The 14134-nt window shown below is 53.4% G+C and overlaps 1 protein-coding gene across 1 annotated transcript in view; it reads left to right on the forward strand.

Annotated features, from left to right (window-relative positions):
• Positions 1-14134, forward strand: part of Tnfrsf8 (TNF receptor superfamily member 8) — a 59097-nt gene that overhangs the window by 22757 nt on the left and 22206 nt on the right. The window contains exons 3-7 of the mRNA XM_078025304.1: positions 372-494; positions 5440-5589; positions 8763-8853; positions 9222-9391; positions 11795-11911. Of these exons, the coding sequence (XP_077881430.1) occupies positions 372-494; positions 5440-5589; positions 8763-8853; positions 9222-9391; positions 11795-11911 (651 nt within the window). The remainder of the gene's footprint in view (positions 1-371; positions 495-5439; positions 5590-8762; positions 8854-9221; positions 9392-11794; positions 11912-14134) is intronic.

Consider the following 14134-nt stretch of genomic DNA (forward strand, 5'->3'; position numbering starts at 1 on the left):
ACGGTGGCAGCCAATTCCAGACAGTCTCCCTGGCTGCCAGGGAGCCTGAGCGCTTCACGCGGGTTCACCTTCTGTGCCTTTAATCCTCGCAGCAGCCCTTCCCCTCACCTGTGTGGCCTTCCTGCCTGCCAGGTGACCTTAGGCAAGGTCAGTGCCTGTCTTTGGCGCTAGTTGTACTGATAGGTTTGGGGGTTGCAGGTGGAGCTGGGCGTGGTGACCAGCCGTGCAGGAGGTCAAAGCCTTTGCCACGGCCCTGGCCGTACTGATAGGTTTGGGGGTTGCAGGTGGAGCTGGGCGTGGTGATGAGCCGTCCAGGAGGTCAAAGCCTTTGCCACGGCCCTGGCCTGAAGCTTCTCCTCTTTTCTCCCCAGGACAGTCTCCAGAGAAGCCGCAGCCATGCCCGCAGGGTCCCTCTGACTGCGGGAAGCGCTGTGAGCCCGACTACTACCTGAGTGCGTCCGGCCGCTGCACGGCCTGTGTGAGCTGCTTGGGAGGTAAGGACCTGGCTGGCTTCTAGGGCTCCTTCCCCGGAGCCTGAAGGGCTCAGAGGAGCCCCTGGGAGGCGGGAGCACCGGGATGGGTCGCCACCTTGCGCCTCAGTTTACCTCTGCATTGGTGAATTGGCTTCAGCAAAGATCCTTTGTCCCCGTGCTTGGCAGAGAGACTTTGCGTGTCCCCTGAGGGGGGATCCACCTTGGCAGAGTCTGGTCTTCAGACTGCCCCAGGGAGGGCCCTTTTCTTATTCCTGCTTTGTGGTGAAGAGCTTTTCCAAAGTTGCGAAACACCCAGACGATGGCAGAGCTGGGGGCTGAGCTGTGTTCTTTTTTTCCAATAAGCACTTCTTATGGTCAGAAAATGCGGTCTGGTGTTTGTTTGTTTTTGTGTCAGTTTTTCTGGAAGACAGGATCGGGGAATTTTTTAAGATTTTGTGACCTAATAAATAATCACATTTAAAAAAAAGTGTTCAGTGTGTGTATGTGTGTGTGGCTGGCTTCCTTCCTTCCTTCCTTCCTTCCTTCCTTCCCCTTTCCTTTCTTTTGGAATTGAACCCAGGGTTGCTTAACCACTGAGCCACATCCCCAGGCCCTTTTTGTATTTTATTTAGAGATAGAGTCACTGAGTTGCTTAGGGCCTCACTAAGTTGGTGAGGCTGGTTTTGAACTCAGGATCCTCCTGCCTCAGCCTCCTGAACCACTGGGATTACAGGCGGGCACCACTGTGCCCAGTTTGTGTTTTTTAAAATGTGTATATTACTTGTTAAATTGCTTGTTCTCTATATATCTGTTAGATCAAGCTTATTCATTCAGTTATTTAAATAATATGTACACTTAAAAACATTTTTTTATAGTTGTAGATGGACAGAATGCCTTTATTTAATTTGTTAATTTTATGTGGTGCTGAGGATCAAACCCAGGGCCTTATCCATGCTAGGCAAGTGCTTTGCCACTGAGCCCCAGCCCCAGCCCAAATAATACATATTCTCATTCTCTTTTCCACCGTTGCTTGTTGATTTCTGAGATATGTTACAACCTTGCCCCCCCCCCCCCATGCTCAACATCCATTAGGTCTTCTGGTTTGTCTCATATATGTGAAAGCTGTTATTAGGCACATAAATGTTCACGAACATTGTTTTCTGGTGAGTTGGATCCTTTGTCCATATAAAGTATACCTCTTTGTTCCCTTAATTCCACTACTGTATGGTATTAATATTGCTGTTCCTTCTTTCTTTACATATATTATCATATATCTTTATTTCTTTTTCTTCAGTGCTGGGGATTGAACCCAGGGGCACCTTACCTCTAACCTATACCTTCAGTCCTTTTTATTTATTTTTTTGAGATACCGTCTTGCTAAGTTGCTGAGGCTGGCCTTGAACTTGTAATCCTCCTACCTCAGCCTCCTGCATTGCTGGGTTTGCAGACATGTGCCACTGCACCTGGCGATCTTTATATTTTTAAATGTCATGACCGCAGTGTAGGAAGTAAAAGTTATATATGTTTGTTTTAAGACATTCACACACTCCAGGAGAGCATGCTGTCCTCCCTAGTCCTTCATCGGTAAGGAACTTGTGTCATCATTGGATGATTGACGCCTCTTTGTCCCCCACCTGAGAGAGGAAGATGGGTAGCTAGGGTCCAGACAGACTAGACACCAAGAGAGAAGGCGTTTTAAGAGAATGGCAGCGTATTATTCATGACATTAAAATCCACATTCAATTTAGTTGAATGTATCAGAGGAAGAAGAAACTAAAATGTAACTAAGGAAGTGACAGATCTTAGATAAACTAAGTATTTTTATTAGAAGAGATAGTATCTCCTTAAAAATTTCTCTAAAGTTAAGAAAAGAGGGCTGGGGGTGTGGTTCAGTGGCAAGAGTGCCCGCCCAGCACGGGCAAGGCCAAGGTCTGATCCCTAGCACCAGGAAAAAAAAAATTAAGAAAAGAGGTTATGATTCTTGCTTGATGAGAGGTTAAGAATCTTTTAAGGCAGCACTGTCTCCTGTGGTAAAGTCACAATCCTCTTATTTTGGCTTTTTTGGCCAACATGGTGTGGATCTGCTGCGGGCCCAAGTGGCTGCGGGGTCCTAGCTGCTAGGTGTCACAGCCTCGCAGCAAGAGTTTCCAGTGAGTCGCACAGAGTGACAAGCAGGAGTTCAGGACAGACTGAGTGGGTCACCCCAGGGTGGTGGCTCGGGGACCTACAGAGTCCTGATGTTTCCCAGGAGGCTTTGCTCCCTATGACTTGATAAGGTGGCCCCTGGGCCTAGGAAGGGGTTGAAATTTCATCTTTTGTCGTAATGCACCCCTTTGCCCCTTCCGCTCCTTTCTAGAGCTTTGGGGATGGAACTTCTGAAACGGTGATTTTCCCCATCTTCCCCCCAGCTGCTCCCTGCCCACCTGATCGTGGGTGGAGCCTGGTGGCTGAGCTTCCTTCCTCCCCCACAGCAGGGATTAGGGCTGCCAGGGTACACAGCTTCTTTTGTGTTGAAGTTCCCTATTATCTCCAGCCCCGTGACCTGTGGACTCTGATTCATCCCTACTGCCCTGTCCTGCCCACCTGGTCATGGCTGCCCAACCTACCTCACGATTGGCTCCGCTGGGGACTGAGCAGTATTTTGGGAGCCAGGGGCCCAGGATGGGAAGCGCGGTTCAGCCAGAGATGGGCCTCTTCCTTGCTGGGGGACAGGGATCTGCTTGGCCTCTGTCAGCGTCCCGGTCAGAGGTCCTGCTGCCTAGACAGCGGCACACCCCACTCTGTGGCATCTGCTTTCCATCTCCATGGATTTGCCCCACTTTGGACATTTCATATCAGTGGAGTCAGGCCGTACGTGGGTTTAGCGGCTGCTCTCTTTCACGTAGCAGGGATCTCAACGTTTATCCACACTGGAGCCGGGTCAGTACTTCATTTCTTTTTATGGCTGAATATAGCACTATGTCTGGAGGGATTCAGCTTGACCTGACCTCGGCCATCTTGAACCATAAGACCACAGGGCCCCCGAGTGACCCTGGCCAGAGTCTCCCAGCATGCTGTGGGTGAACAAAGCCAGTGGAGCAGTATGTGGAGCTTGACAACAGGACCCACTGTCAGCTCCAGGAATGTGCTGGTGGCCTTGACTTTACCTTGAGATAAACCAGAACATTCCGGCATGGATAAAGTCCCTTTGTTCCTGACCACCAACTGCAAGAACCCCTCCCTCTGACCCAGGTCAGGGGGATTCACCAGTCTTGCCACCGCCCTTGACCACGCTTCTCTCAGGGCCCCTGTAGGTGCGCTCTGCGGCCCTGGGGATGTCTTCAGCCTGACAGCAACTTGCAGTTGGTTCTTTTGCACGGGTTTTCCGAGCACAGCGTGGTCTCTGCATTGTCTTTATCCTTCATCAGTCAGTGGACACTTGGGTCTATACTTTCCAGCCGTTGCCAGTAATGCTCCTCTGAACCCTTGTGCCCACGCCTTTCTGTGGACACAGCTTCTCAGTTCTCTCAGGCATCCACCTAGGTGTGGCACGGACACCATTTGGTGACCGTGTGTGTACCTTTCTCAGGAAGGGCCAGTGGACTTGCCTTCCTTCCAGCAAGGTCTGAGGATGGCAGCCTCCCTACCTTCCTGTCCATCTTCTTTCCAGTACGTGACAGAATACCGGGGACTGTCAACTTGACAGAAGGCTTACCTTGGCCAGGGTTTCAGTCCATGGTCTCTAGGCCTGTTTTGTGAGCCTTTGGTGGCCCAGTACATTATAGTGGCAGAGCCTGGAAGAGGCCTGTTCACCTCTTGGTGGCCTGGGAAGCAAAGAGGGTGAGACAGAAAGGGGTGGGAGGTCCCAGTATCCCCTTCAAGGGTGCACCCCCACCAGCCTCACTTCCTTTACCTGGCCCCACCTCCTGAGGGTTCTGCCACCTCTCAGTAGTGTCACTAGCTGGGATGCAAGCCTTCAATACATGCACCTTTGAGGGACTACAGCCGGGCATGGTGGCACACACCTGTAATCCCAGCAATTTGAGATTGAGGCAGTAAGATTGCAAGTTCAAGGCCAGCCTCAGCAACTTAGCAAGACCCTGTCTCAAAAATAAAAGGGCTGGGGATGCAGCTCAGTGGCTAAGTGCCCCAGGGTACAACCCCCCCCACACACACACACAAAGCCAAACTGCAGCTCTTGGCAACACTTGCTCTTGTCTTTTTTCTTTAGACACCCCAGTGGGGCTTGTGATGGGGAGCATTTTCTTCATGCACTCATTGGTCATCAATATGCCTTTGCAGACATGTTGACTCAAATCCTTTGTCCACTAAAAAATTGGCAGATGTTATTTTAGAGCGGTTGGAATGGATAGAAAAATTGAACAGGAAATACAGAGTTCCCAGGTGACCTCCCTCCACCCGCTACCAATTCCCCCTGCCGTTGACATTTTGCATCAGCATGGTATGTCCCTTGTCACTGAGGAGCCATTATTGATACATTACTATTAACAACAGGCCACACTTCACATTAGGACTCACTCCCGGGGTTGTACAGTCTGTGGCTTTTGACAAATGGATAATGATGTGTGTCCACCGTCACAGTATCCTGCGGACTAGCCTCGCACCATCATCCCTCCATCCTCCCTACCCCTGGCAACCACAGATTGCTTTCCTGTCTCTGTAATTGAGCCTCCTCTTTTCTGGAGCGTCCCCTGGGTCAGGGCGTTTTCTGCCTGGGTCTTGCACCTCTTCCACCCAGCAGTACTGTCCAAGCCCCCCGACCCCCAATGTCTTCTTTGCTTGTTTCTAAACTGGGGCTTTGACTAATTGATTTCTCTGACCCACCTGGGTGGTGGCCGGGGACTGGGTGGGGAGGCGGAGGCTGCGGGTGCCCCTGCCTGCCCTTTGTCCTCATGTCAGGAATTCTCTGGAAATCCCCTGACCCCGCCCCTTCCCCCTGTCCATCCGCCTGTCCATCCGTCCACAGACCTCGTGGAGAAGGCGCCTTGCTCCGGAACGTCCCCCCGCGTCTGCCAGTGCCGGCCAGGCTCGTTCTGCTCCACGTCAGCCACTAACTCCTGTGCCCGCTGCTCACTGCACACCGTCTGCCCAGTGGGGCAGGTGGTCCAGTCTCCAGGTGAGTGTCCCCACTGCTTCTACCACTGCATCCCTCCTGCCACCCAACCCCCAAGTGACTTCTGACACCCCACTTCCTCAAGCCCCGGGCCAGGTCACTCTCCTTTCACAGTGTCATGAGGTCCTTGGCACTCAGGGTCTTCTGCTGCCCTGGGCTTATGTCCCAGGCTCACAGGGACCCTGGTGGCCAAGGCACAGGCCGGTCTGGAGGAGGGAGCTCTCTAACCCCCTGCCCCCAACACCCAAGAGGGAAACCTCAATCTCTGTCCTTGGAGTTTTGTAAAAGATGGAGCTGGTTTTCTTGTTTCAGAATCGGGGCTTTGGAGTTAGAGGTGCCAGGCTCAAGGCTGAGAAACTTGGCTTTCAGTTTGAACTTGGTGTGTGACCTCCGGCAAGGTCCTTATCCTCTCTGTGCTTTTCTGACAAAGGTGTGTCATAGCTAGAGAAGGAATGGGAGCCACAGATCCTGTCCGGATGGCAGGAAGAATGCTCTTCAGAAGGGAGGTGTGGGGAGTGGGTGGCTTTGGACACACCTCATGGTCTTCCACCATGCCGTGGCGAGGACACCGTCCTTGGATAAGAGGGTGCTTGACGTTTTCTGTGCGGGCTGGTGTTTCCGGGTTGCCAGCTCCACCAGCTGCGTCTTGGATTTCTGAGGCATCGACCAGACTCCAGGGCTGACCCGGCGTTGCTCCTCGGGTCCTCGTCGGAGCCCATCCGCCTTCTCTTCCCACCTGTCTGTCCCCTTGTACGCGGCGCCCGGGCTTTTAGCTGTTCCTGGTGGAGAAGGTGGGAAGCATGGCCACCCATCTTCCCAGCCTCAGGACGGGACCCTCACGCAGCCGGGGGAGCTGCCTCGCTCTTGGGCTCCTCTTGGGTCCCTCCCGGCTGCGCCTTCTGTCAGGGACCGTCCCTGTCCCACAGCTAATCCTCCACCTCAAGCTTTCTATCCAAACACCGTTTCCTCCAGGGCCTGTCCTTGACCTCTCCCCAGGCCATGCCTCTGTGCGATTGCTTAGAGCCCTGTGTCCACTTTCAAGGATGTCCATTTGTCCCCGTCTGGGTGCCTGTCTTGCTCCCTGGGCTGGACCCGGACCAAGCACCAGGATGGTCCAGGGGCGGGGAGGTCAGACGGGTGCTGGGTAGGTTCACATGTGATCAGATTCCCCTGGGCCACAGGAGAGCCTCCGAAAGGGAGCATGCAAAACCTCCCCTGCAAGCTGGGCAGGGTGGCTCAGTGGAAAGCGCTCTGCTCTGGGCCACGGCTACCTGCAAAGCTTTGCTGGTGAGGCAGGTTCCCACCCCTCTCTGTGCCTCAGTCTCCTCATCTGCAAAATGAGGTGTAATTTGAAGTCCTTGGGGGCCTTAGAAACTCTTGCCTGAAAAATAGCCTGCAGTTCTGAACTCAGTTCAGGCGTGGGTTCCACCAAATGCCACACAGTGGCGCCAGAGACTGCTCTTAAAGCCCCTGGACCTCTGCTGCCTAATGTGGTACCACCGGCCCTGGGTGGCCCCTGAGCACTTAAAGTGTGGCTGGTCTGCATTGAGAGGTACTGGGAGTATATAATATATAATACGCACTGGATTTTAAATAATTAGTATGAAAAACAATATAAAACGTCTCAATTATTTTTACATTGATTGCCTGCTGACAGGATTTTAGATATACTGCTTTAAATAAATCATATTATTAAAATTAATTACATTTTACCTTTTAAAATATTCTCCCAGGAGCCAGGCACAGTGGCACACACCTGTAATCCCAGCGGCTCAGGAGGCTGAGACAGGAGAATATCGAGTTCAAAGCCAGCCTCAGCAATGGCAAGGCGCTCAGCAACTCAGTGAGACCCTGTCTCTAAATAAAATACAAATTAGGGCTGGGGTATGTCTTAGTGGATGAGTGCCCTGAGTTCCATCCCTAGTACCAAAAACAAACAAAACAAAACAAAAAAACAAAAAAAAAAAAGAAAGAAAGAAAAGAAAAGAAAAAATATTTCTCCTGGAAAATTTAAATTGGCGCATGGGATTCACGTCCTATTTTTGTTGGACAGTCTCACTTCACAGGTGCCTCCCTGGCTGCCAGACCCTGATTGACGTCTGGAGTCCCCTGTGGAACTCTCCTAGTGGGCAGCTCTCGGGGCCACTAGGAGAGTACAATGGAAAGGAAGTTCTCTTTCCAGTTCTGCTCGTAGCTAAACCACTTGCTAAGAGCTTCCATGGATTGTCTCTCCTGAATGTCCGGTTTCTGTAGGGTGGCCGTGACAGCCCCATTCTGCAGATGGAGGAGTCAGGCCCAGGGGTGGTGGGGAAGTGGCCCAAGAACACAGAGCAGGGAACAGCAAACCAGAAGTCAGCATTGCCCGCTCCCCACACCTCCAGAGCCACAGATGGAGGTCACCTTCTCAGTGAGGGGGCAGGAGTCCAGATGGGGAGAAGCAGATGCCATTTGTTGAGAATTTACAGTATGTCACGCCCAGTGACCGGCCCATTGTTTATACTCTGTTTATCCAGACACCTGTGGGGTGAAGAGTGTGTTGTTATGATCAGTTGAAAGCCTGGCGCAGCTTGGCAGAGGGTAAATTTGGGGCACTTGGTGGGTTGTTTGTCCTCCAGGACTCTCTGGGTTGCAAGTAACAGCATCTCCAGGTTTGGGGCAGGTGTCACTGAAAGTTCTGGGGATAGCTCTGGGGAGCTTCAGGTCTAGCTGGATCCAAGTGCCCCGTCTTCCCGTCTCTCATTTCTGTCCCTTTCTGGGCTGTCTGTCTGGGGACGCTCACCAGCAGCTCTACGCTTGCTTCCTGTCCAGCCGCGGCAAGGAGATAGCTGCTGCTTTCTGCCTTTTCAATGACCAGAAATAAAACCTTGAACCTGTCTGAGCTGGTGGCCTGGGTCTGACCTCAGCAGGCCCACCGAGGAGTGCCAGGAAGGGCTGGTCCAGCCTCGTCCTGCGGATCCTCCTGGAGGACTGTTCTCTCAGCCCAGTGCTGCCCACAAAGGCTGGCACTGGGCGACATGATCCCGGGAGACCCTGGCTGCCTCCTCCAGGGGCAGTGGACGCAGGAAGGTGTCCTCCAAGGGCATCTGTGCCTTGGGCTTGGCGAGGTGAGAGGTCTATTCCTAGACACTTTGGGCTCCTCAGTGCCTGCTCTTAAGCCCTTGCTGTCCCCTCCTCAGGCACAGCAGAGAAGGACACTAAGTGTGGGCCACCTTCCCCAGGGACCAGCCCTGACTGCACCAGCCCAGAGGACTGCGAGACCCCCGCCAGGTGACTACTGGCCTTCTCCCCTCCAGTTCCCCTCCATGTGACCTTTAGGTGGGGCTGACCCCCCAGGGGTGCCTGGGGGAGCCGGGCTGGGGCACAGGGGGTTCAGCCCAGGGGCTCAGGACTCTGGGTGCCTCTGCCAAGTGCATGGGTCAAGTCCGTGAGGCCCCACAGTGCATCCAGCCCTGCCCCCCCCCACGGGGACCCAGAAAGCCGAGGTGGCACAGCTCTTGTCCCAGGAGCTCTGGCAGGCCTGCTGGGGACTGAGCCAGGGTCTGGGGACCCCTTCTCTATGGGCGTGGTTACCCCCAGCACAGACCTCCCCTGCCCCACGGGCGAGTCATCTGACCCACCTTGGGCTTCTTCCCCAGGGACGCCACTCCCCAGGCTGAGCCCATCCTGATGTCCCCAGCCACCACCGATGCCAGGACCACGCTTCAAAGAGGGGTCACCTCCCACACCCTGGAAGATGCTTCTCCACTGACCGGGGCTTCCAGACCTCCCTCCTCTGCGGGCAAGCCCAGTCCAGACCCAGGTCCAGGTAACTTCTCCAGGAACCCGGGGCCTGTCCCCAGGGCAATGCCTGGGCCACCTGTGTGTGGCGGTCAGGGCAGGTGGGCACTGAGCTGCGGCCTTTCTCAGTGGGGACAACAAGGATGTCAGGGCAGAGGGCCTGGGGCAGGTACAGGGGACACTGCCCGTCCTCCTGCCAGGGTGCCAAGGACAGAGTAGGCAGCCCCTGCTGCGTCCGCTCGATGCCCTCCTGGCTCCTGGGACGAAGGGTCTGGCCCCGAGTCCACACCTCTTTATTACTGAGCAGCCTGTCTACACAGTGGGGCCTGGGGAGTCGAGCCCCGGGGCCAGGATGCAAGGCGACAGAGCGAACCTCTGTGTGAATGAAGTGTCTTTATGTCTCTTGGATTTTTAAAATAACTATTTGATTTCTTTTTATTTGATGTGGTGCTCAGGGTGGAACCCAGTGTCTCACACATGCCAGGCAGGCGCTCTGCCCCTGGGCTACGGCCCCAGGCCCTGGATTTTTTTTTTAAATTGGCTTTAGGGTTTCTCCTAACTCTGGACCTGAGCCCTGCGTCTCCTGCTTGTGTGCACAGATGCTCTATTTGTTTATTTAGGTACAGAGGGTTGAACCCAGAGGCACTTTACCTCTGGCTACATCTCCAGTCCTTTTTATTTTTTCTTTAGATGCAGGGTCTCACTAAGTTGCTTAGGACTCTGCTAAGTTGCCAAGCCTGGCCTCGAACTTGCAATCCTCCTGCCTCTGCCTCCCACGTCTCCGGGATCACAGGCGGACCTACTAGGCCTGGAACATGTTCTCATTTTCACTTACAGATTCATTGTGATTGGGGCTTTCTGTGTTCTGTTTTGGAAGTCTTTTTCTCCACCAGAGCCTCAAAACTAGCCTCCGTTTATTTTCTAGGATCGTGATTGCTTCTCTGTTCACATTTAGATCTGCTGTCCACATTGGAGTCTAAGCAGAGGTCATTGAACACCACAATGTGTTCCTCTCCCCGGTTTTTTTGTGCCTTCTTTGCTGTAAATCAAGGACCGCTATATTGATGGAATGGATTCTGGATTCTGTTCTGTGTGAATGTCATTCTGTCTTTTGAGGGTGTGCTGGGGTTGAATCCAGGGCCTCGTGCATGCTAGGCAAGTGTCCCTGAGCCCCAGCCCTGCCCACCTACTGTCAGGATTATTATAATGGGTGGTCAAGCAGCACCTCCAACTCTGTCCTTCACAGTATACTGGATACTCTTAGTAACTTGTGTTTTTAAAGTAAATTTTAGAATCAGCTTTCAAACCCTGCAGGTATCCTTTGGGGATCCTAACTGGGGTTGCACCGAGCCCGTAGCTCGTTTTGAAGGAAACCCAGTCCTGACCACGTGGGGCCTTCCAGGCACGTGCTGAGCGCAGACCTGCGTTGCTTTAGGCCTACTTTAAACACTCTGCCCGCAGCCACAGGACTCCCTCCGAGAGGTGGGACCGGCTCACAGGGACTTTTGTGGTTTTCTGGGTAGCGAGGCTTACATCTTTTTGTCAGATTTCTAGGTATTTAATCTTTCTGACGATGACATGAATGATATCTTTGTCAGTACTTCTGTTTCTGATTCTTTGTTGTCAGTATTATTTTGAGTCATGTGAAATTGCCCGTATCTGACCATCTTTAACCTGCAAAACCATTAATTTCATATGGTCCGAACTCTTATGTGGGAAACTCAACTGATTTTTGATATCGTGACTCTTAGCTTTCAGTAACTGTGACAAAACACCTGAGATAACCAGCGTAATAAGGGAGAGGGTTTCCTTGGTCCGTGGCCTTCGGGGCTGTGGTGAGGAAGCACCTCCAGGCCGGAGCCCGTGGTGGAGGAAGCTGCCCCCCTCCAGGCAGTGAGAACAGGAAGGGGAGGGCCAGGCCCCAGGGTCCCCTTCAAGGGCACACATACAGTGACCTCATTTCCTTCCACTAGGCCTCCTAAAAGTTCTAACCTCTCCCAATAATGCCAGGCCTGGGGACAAGCCTTCAGTGCAGGAGCCTTTGGGGACTTTGAAGGCTTGAAGTGTAGCAGAGGTCACCAGCACCTGGTGAGCCTCACTGGTTGCTGTCACCAGCGCACCTGCAGGGTGTCCCGGCTGAAAAGCTGCTCCCAGCGCCCAGGGCAGGGAGTGACCTAGCTGTGGTCCTGGGGAGGGGCTGGCCGAGTGGCCGCAGTGGATCCGAGGAGGAGGCAGGGGCCAGTGGATGCTCTTCTCCTGTGTGTCCTCAGGCTCATTCCCTCCCTCTCTGGGCCTCAGGGCTCCCTTGGAGAAGTGGGACCTCCCCATCCTGGGCCGTGGGAGCTGGCCACAGCGGTGGGAGGTTCCGAGGATGGGGAGGTGCGTCTTGGCCAAGGCAGCCTGGCCCCCAGCTTCTCTGCCTCCTTCCCAGGACCGTCGCCATGGCAGCCGTGTCCCCGGGGGTCTGCCAACTGCAGGAAGCAGTGTGAGCCCGACTACTACCTGGACAGGACTGGCCGCTGCACGGCCTGTGTGAGCTGTTTGCAAGGTGAGGGTGCGCTCCTCCCTCGGGGCTCCTTCCAGGGAGCACGGGGGCTGGAGGGTGTGAATGGTGTGGGTGGTCTTTGGCTTGGGCCGCTCAGCCCACGGGAGCCTCCAATTCCCTGTCTGATGTTCTGAACCCTCAACTTCTGGTGACCCCCACTCACACCTGTGGTTTGTGGTGGTTGAGTTCCAAGGACTTCCACCCACCCCGTCCCTCCTTCCAGGAAGCATTTACAGGTGACCTGCCTCTTCCAAATCTGCTCCAGACCTGTTCCAAACTTGTCTCATCAATTTTTTTTTTTTTTTTTTTTTTTTTATACCAGGGATTGAACCCAGGGGCGCTTAACCACTGAGCCCTATCCCCAGCCCTTTTTTGTATTTTATTTAGAGACAGGGTCTCACTGAGTTGCTTAGGGCTTGCTAAGTTGCTGAGGCTGCCTTTGAACTAGCGATCCTCCTGCTTCAGCCTCTTCCCAGGCCGCTGGGATTGTAGGCAAGTGTCACTGTGCCCGGCTGTCTCATCAATTCTTGTGACTACCCTACAGTGCAGAGACTGTGATTGTCCTCATTTTACACAAGAGGAAATAGGGGCTTCCAGAGGTCCGGGACTTCCAAAAGGCACAGGCCAGGGTTTGAGCCTAGGGGAGCGTGCCCCCAGGTCCTGGGCTCTTGTCACTCTGTTCACAGCCCTGGGAGCAGCTTCCAGCCAAGCGCTGCCACTACTGATGAGATGTGTCTCTTCCTGTGACCGCTCACAGCAGGTGCCCTGCGTTGTCCACAAGAGCCACACAGGGCAGGGGAGGCTGCCCAGCTGCAGACTGCAGTGTTGTTAGTGGCCCTCACACACGGAGGCCACCAGGACTGTGTGATTGCATCTGTTGTGGCCTCCTTCCTGCAGCAAGGAGGACAGAGAGTTAGGACATTTGTTGTCACTGGGCATCTCTGCCCCCGTTGCTAAGACTGCAGAGCAAAACAAAGCATTCACTGAACTTGGGCTTCTGTGGGACACAGTTCAGGCAGGGCACCGAGGGGACTGCTGGTCTCTGCTCCAGTGTCTGGGGTCTCAGATGGAAACCCTGGAGGCTGGAGGCTAGACTCTTCTGGAGGCTGTGGTTCCTTGTCACAGTGGGTTGGGGCCTCGGCCCTCTCCCTCAGCCTCGTGTGACTTGCTCTGAGCTTCCTCACAGCCTGGTGGCTGGGTCCTGAAGGTGGACATCCCAAGAGAGACCAGTGAGAGCCACGTCCCCTTTTATGACCTTGCCTAAGAAGTCACCTGGTGCTATTTCTGCCATTTCTGTTTGCTGAGCCAGTCCCAGATCTCGGGGGCCATGAAGGAAGGAAAGCAGTTCCACTTCTTGGTGGGGAAGCGGCAAGGCCCTGGGAGAGCAGACGGGCCCATTTTTGTAAAAACAAAGTCTGCTGCAGTCACCTGTTAGACGGAGAGAAGAGACGGCTCTGCCGAGAATTTCTTCCGCCCTCTAAAGTGTGAGCTGTTCCATGGAACCTAAAAATCCACCAGAGTGCCTTGGTGGCCTCAGGCTGGTGACCGCGTCAATGTGGCCCTCCCAGTACAGCTTAGGAACCAGGAAGTTTTCTTTCTCCTTTTCTCTCCCCTTTTTTTCTGTTTAGTACTGGGTGAGCACCGTACCACTGAGTTACACGCCCCGTGCTTAAGCAAGGTTCTTTTCCTTAGAGAGGCCCAAGCAACTTAGAGACCCGTCTGCAAATAAAATATTAAAAAAGGGCTGAGAATGTTGCTCAGTGGTTAAGCATCCCTGGGTTTAATCCCTGGTTAAAAAGAAAGAGAGAGAGAGAGAGAAGAAAGAAAGAGTCCCAAGCATAAATAAAAAGCTGTATTTCACTTTTTCTTTTACAAAACCTCTAGTGTTTTATTTTTATTTTTTCACTGTTTTCTTTTGGGGTAAAAAAACCTTTTTATCATTAAAAATATTAAACATATTCAGAAGTAGTAAGACTCGGGAACAGCTCCGTCCTGTGACCCGGTCTAGGCCAAGCGCAGTTCGTCCATTCCCTAAGCCCACTCACCTGTCCCCAGATGCTTTTTAAAAACAGTTCTTTGGAGGCACAGTTCACTGCAGAGAGGTGCACACGTGTGAAGTCTGGCTTGATCGTCGACCCGGGCATGCAGGGGTACACACAGCCCTCACCCCCAAAGCCCCCGCCAGCGCCCGTCGCCCCTCCACCCTGCAATCCCAGGCTGTCCCTC

The sequence above is a fragment of the Ictidomys tridecemlineatus genome, chromosome 11, assembly GCF_052094955.1.
Source record: "Ictidomys tridecemlineatus isolate mIctTri1 chromosome 11, mIctTri1.hap1, whole genome shotgun sequence".
Taxonomy (NCBI): Eukaryota; Metazoa; Chordata; class Mammalia; order Rodentia; family Sciuridae; genus Ictidomys; species Ictidomys tridecemlineatus.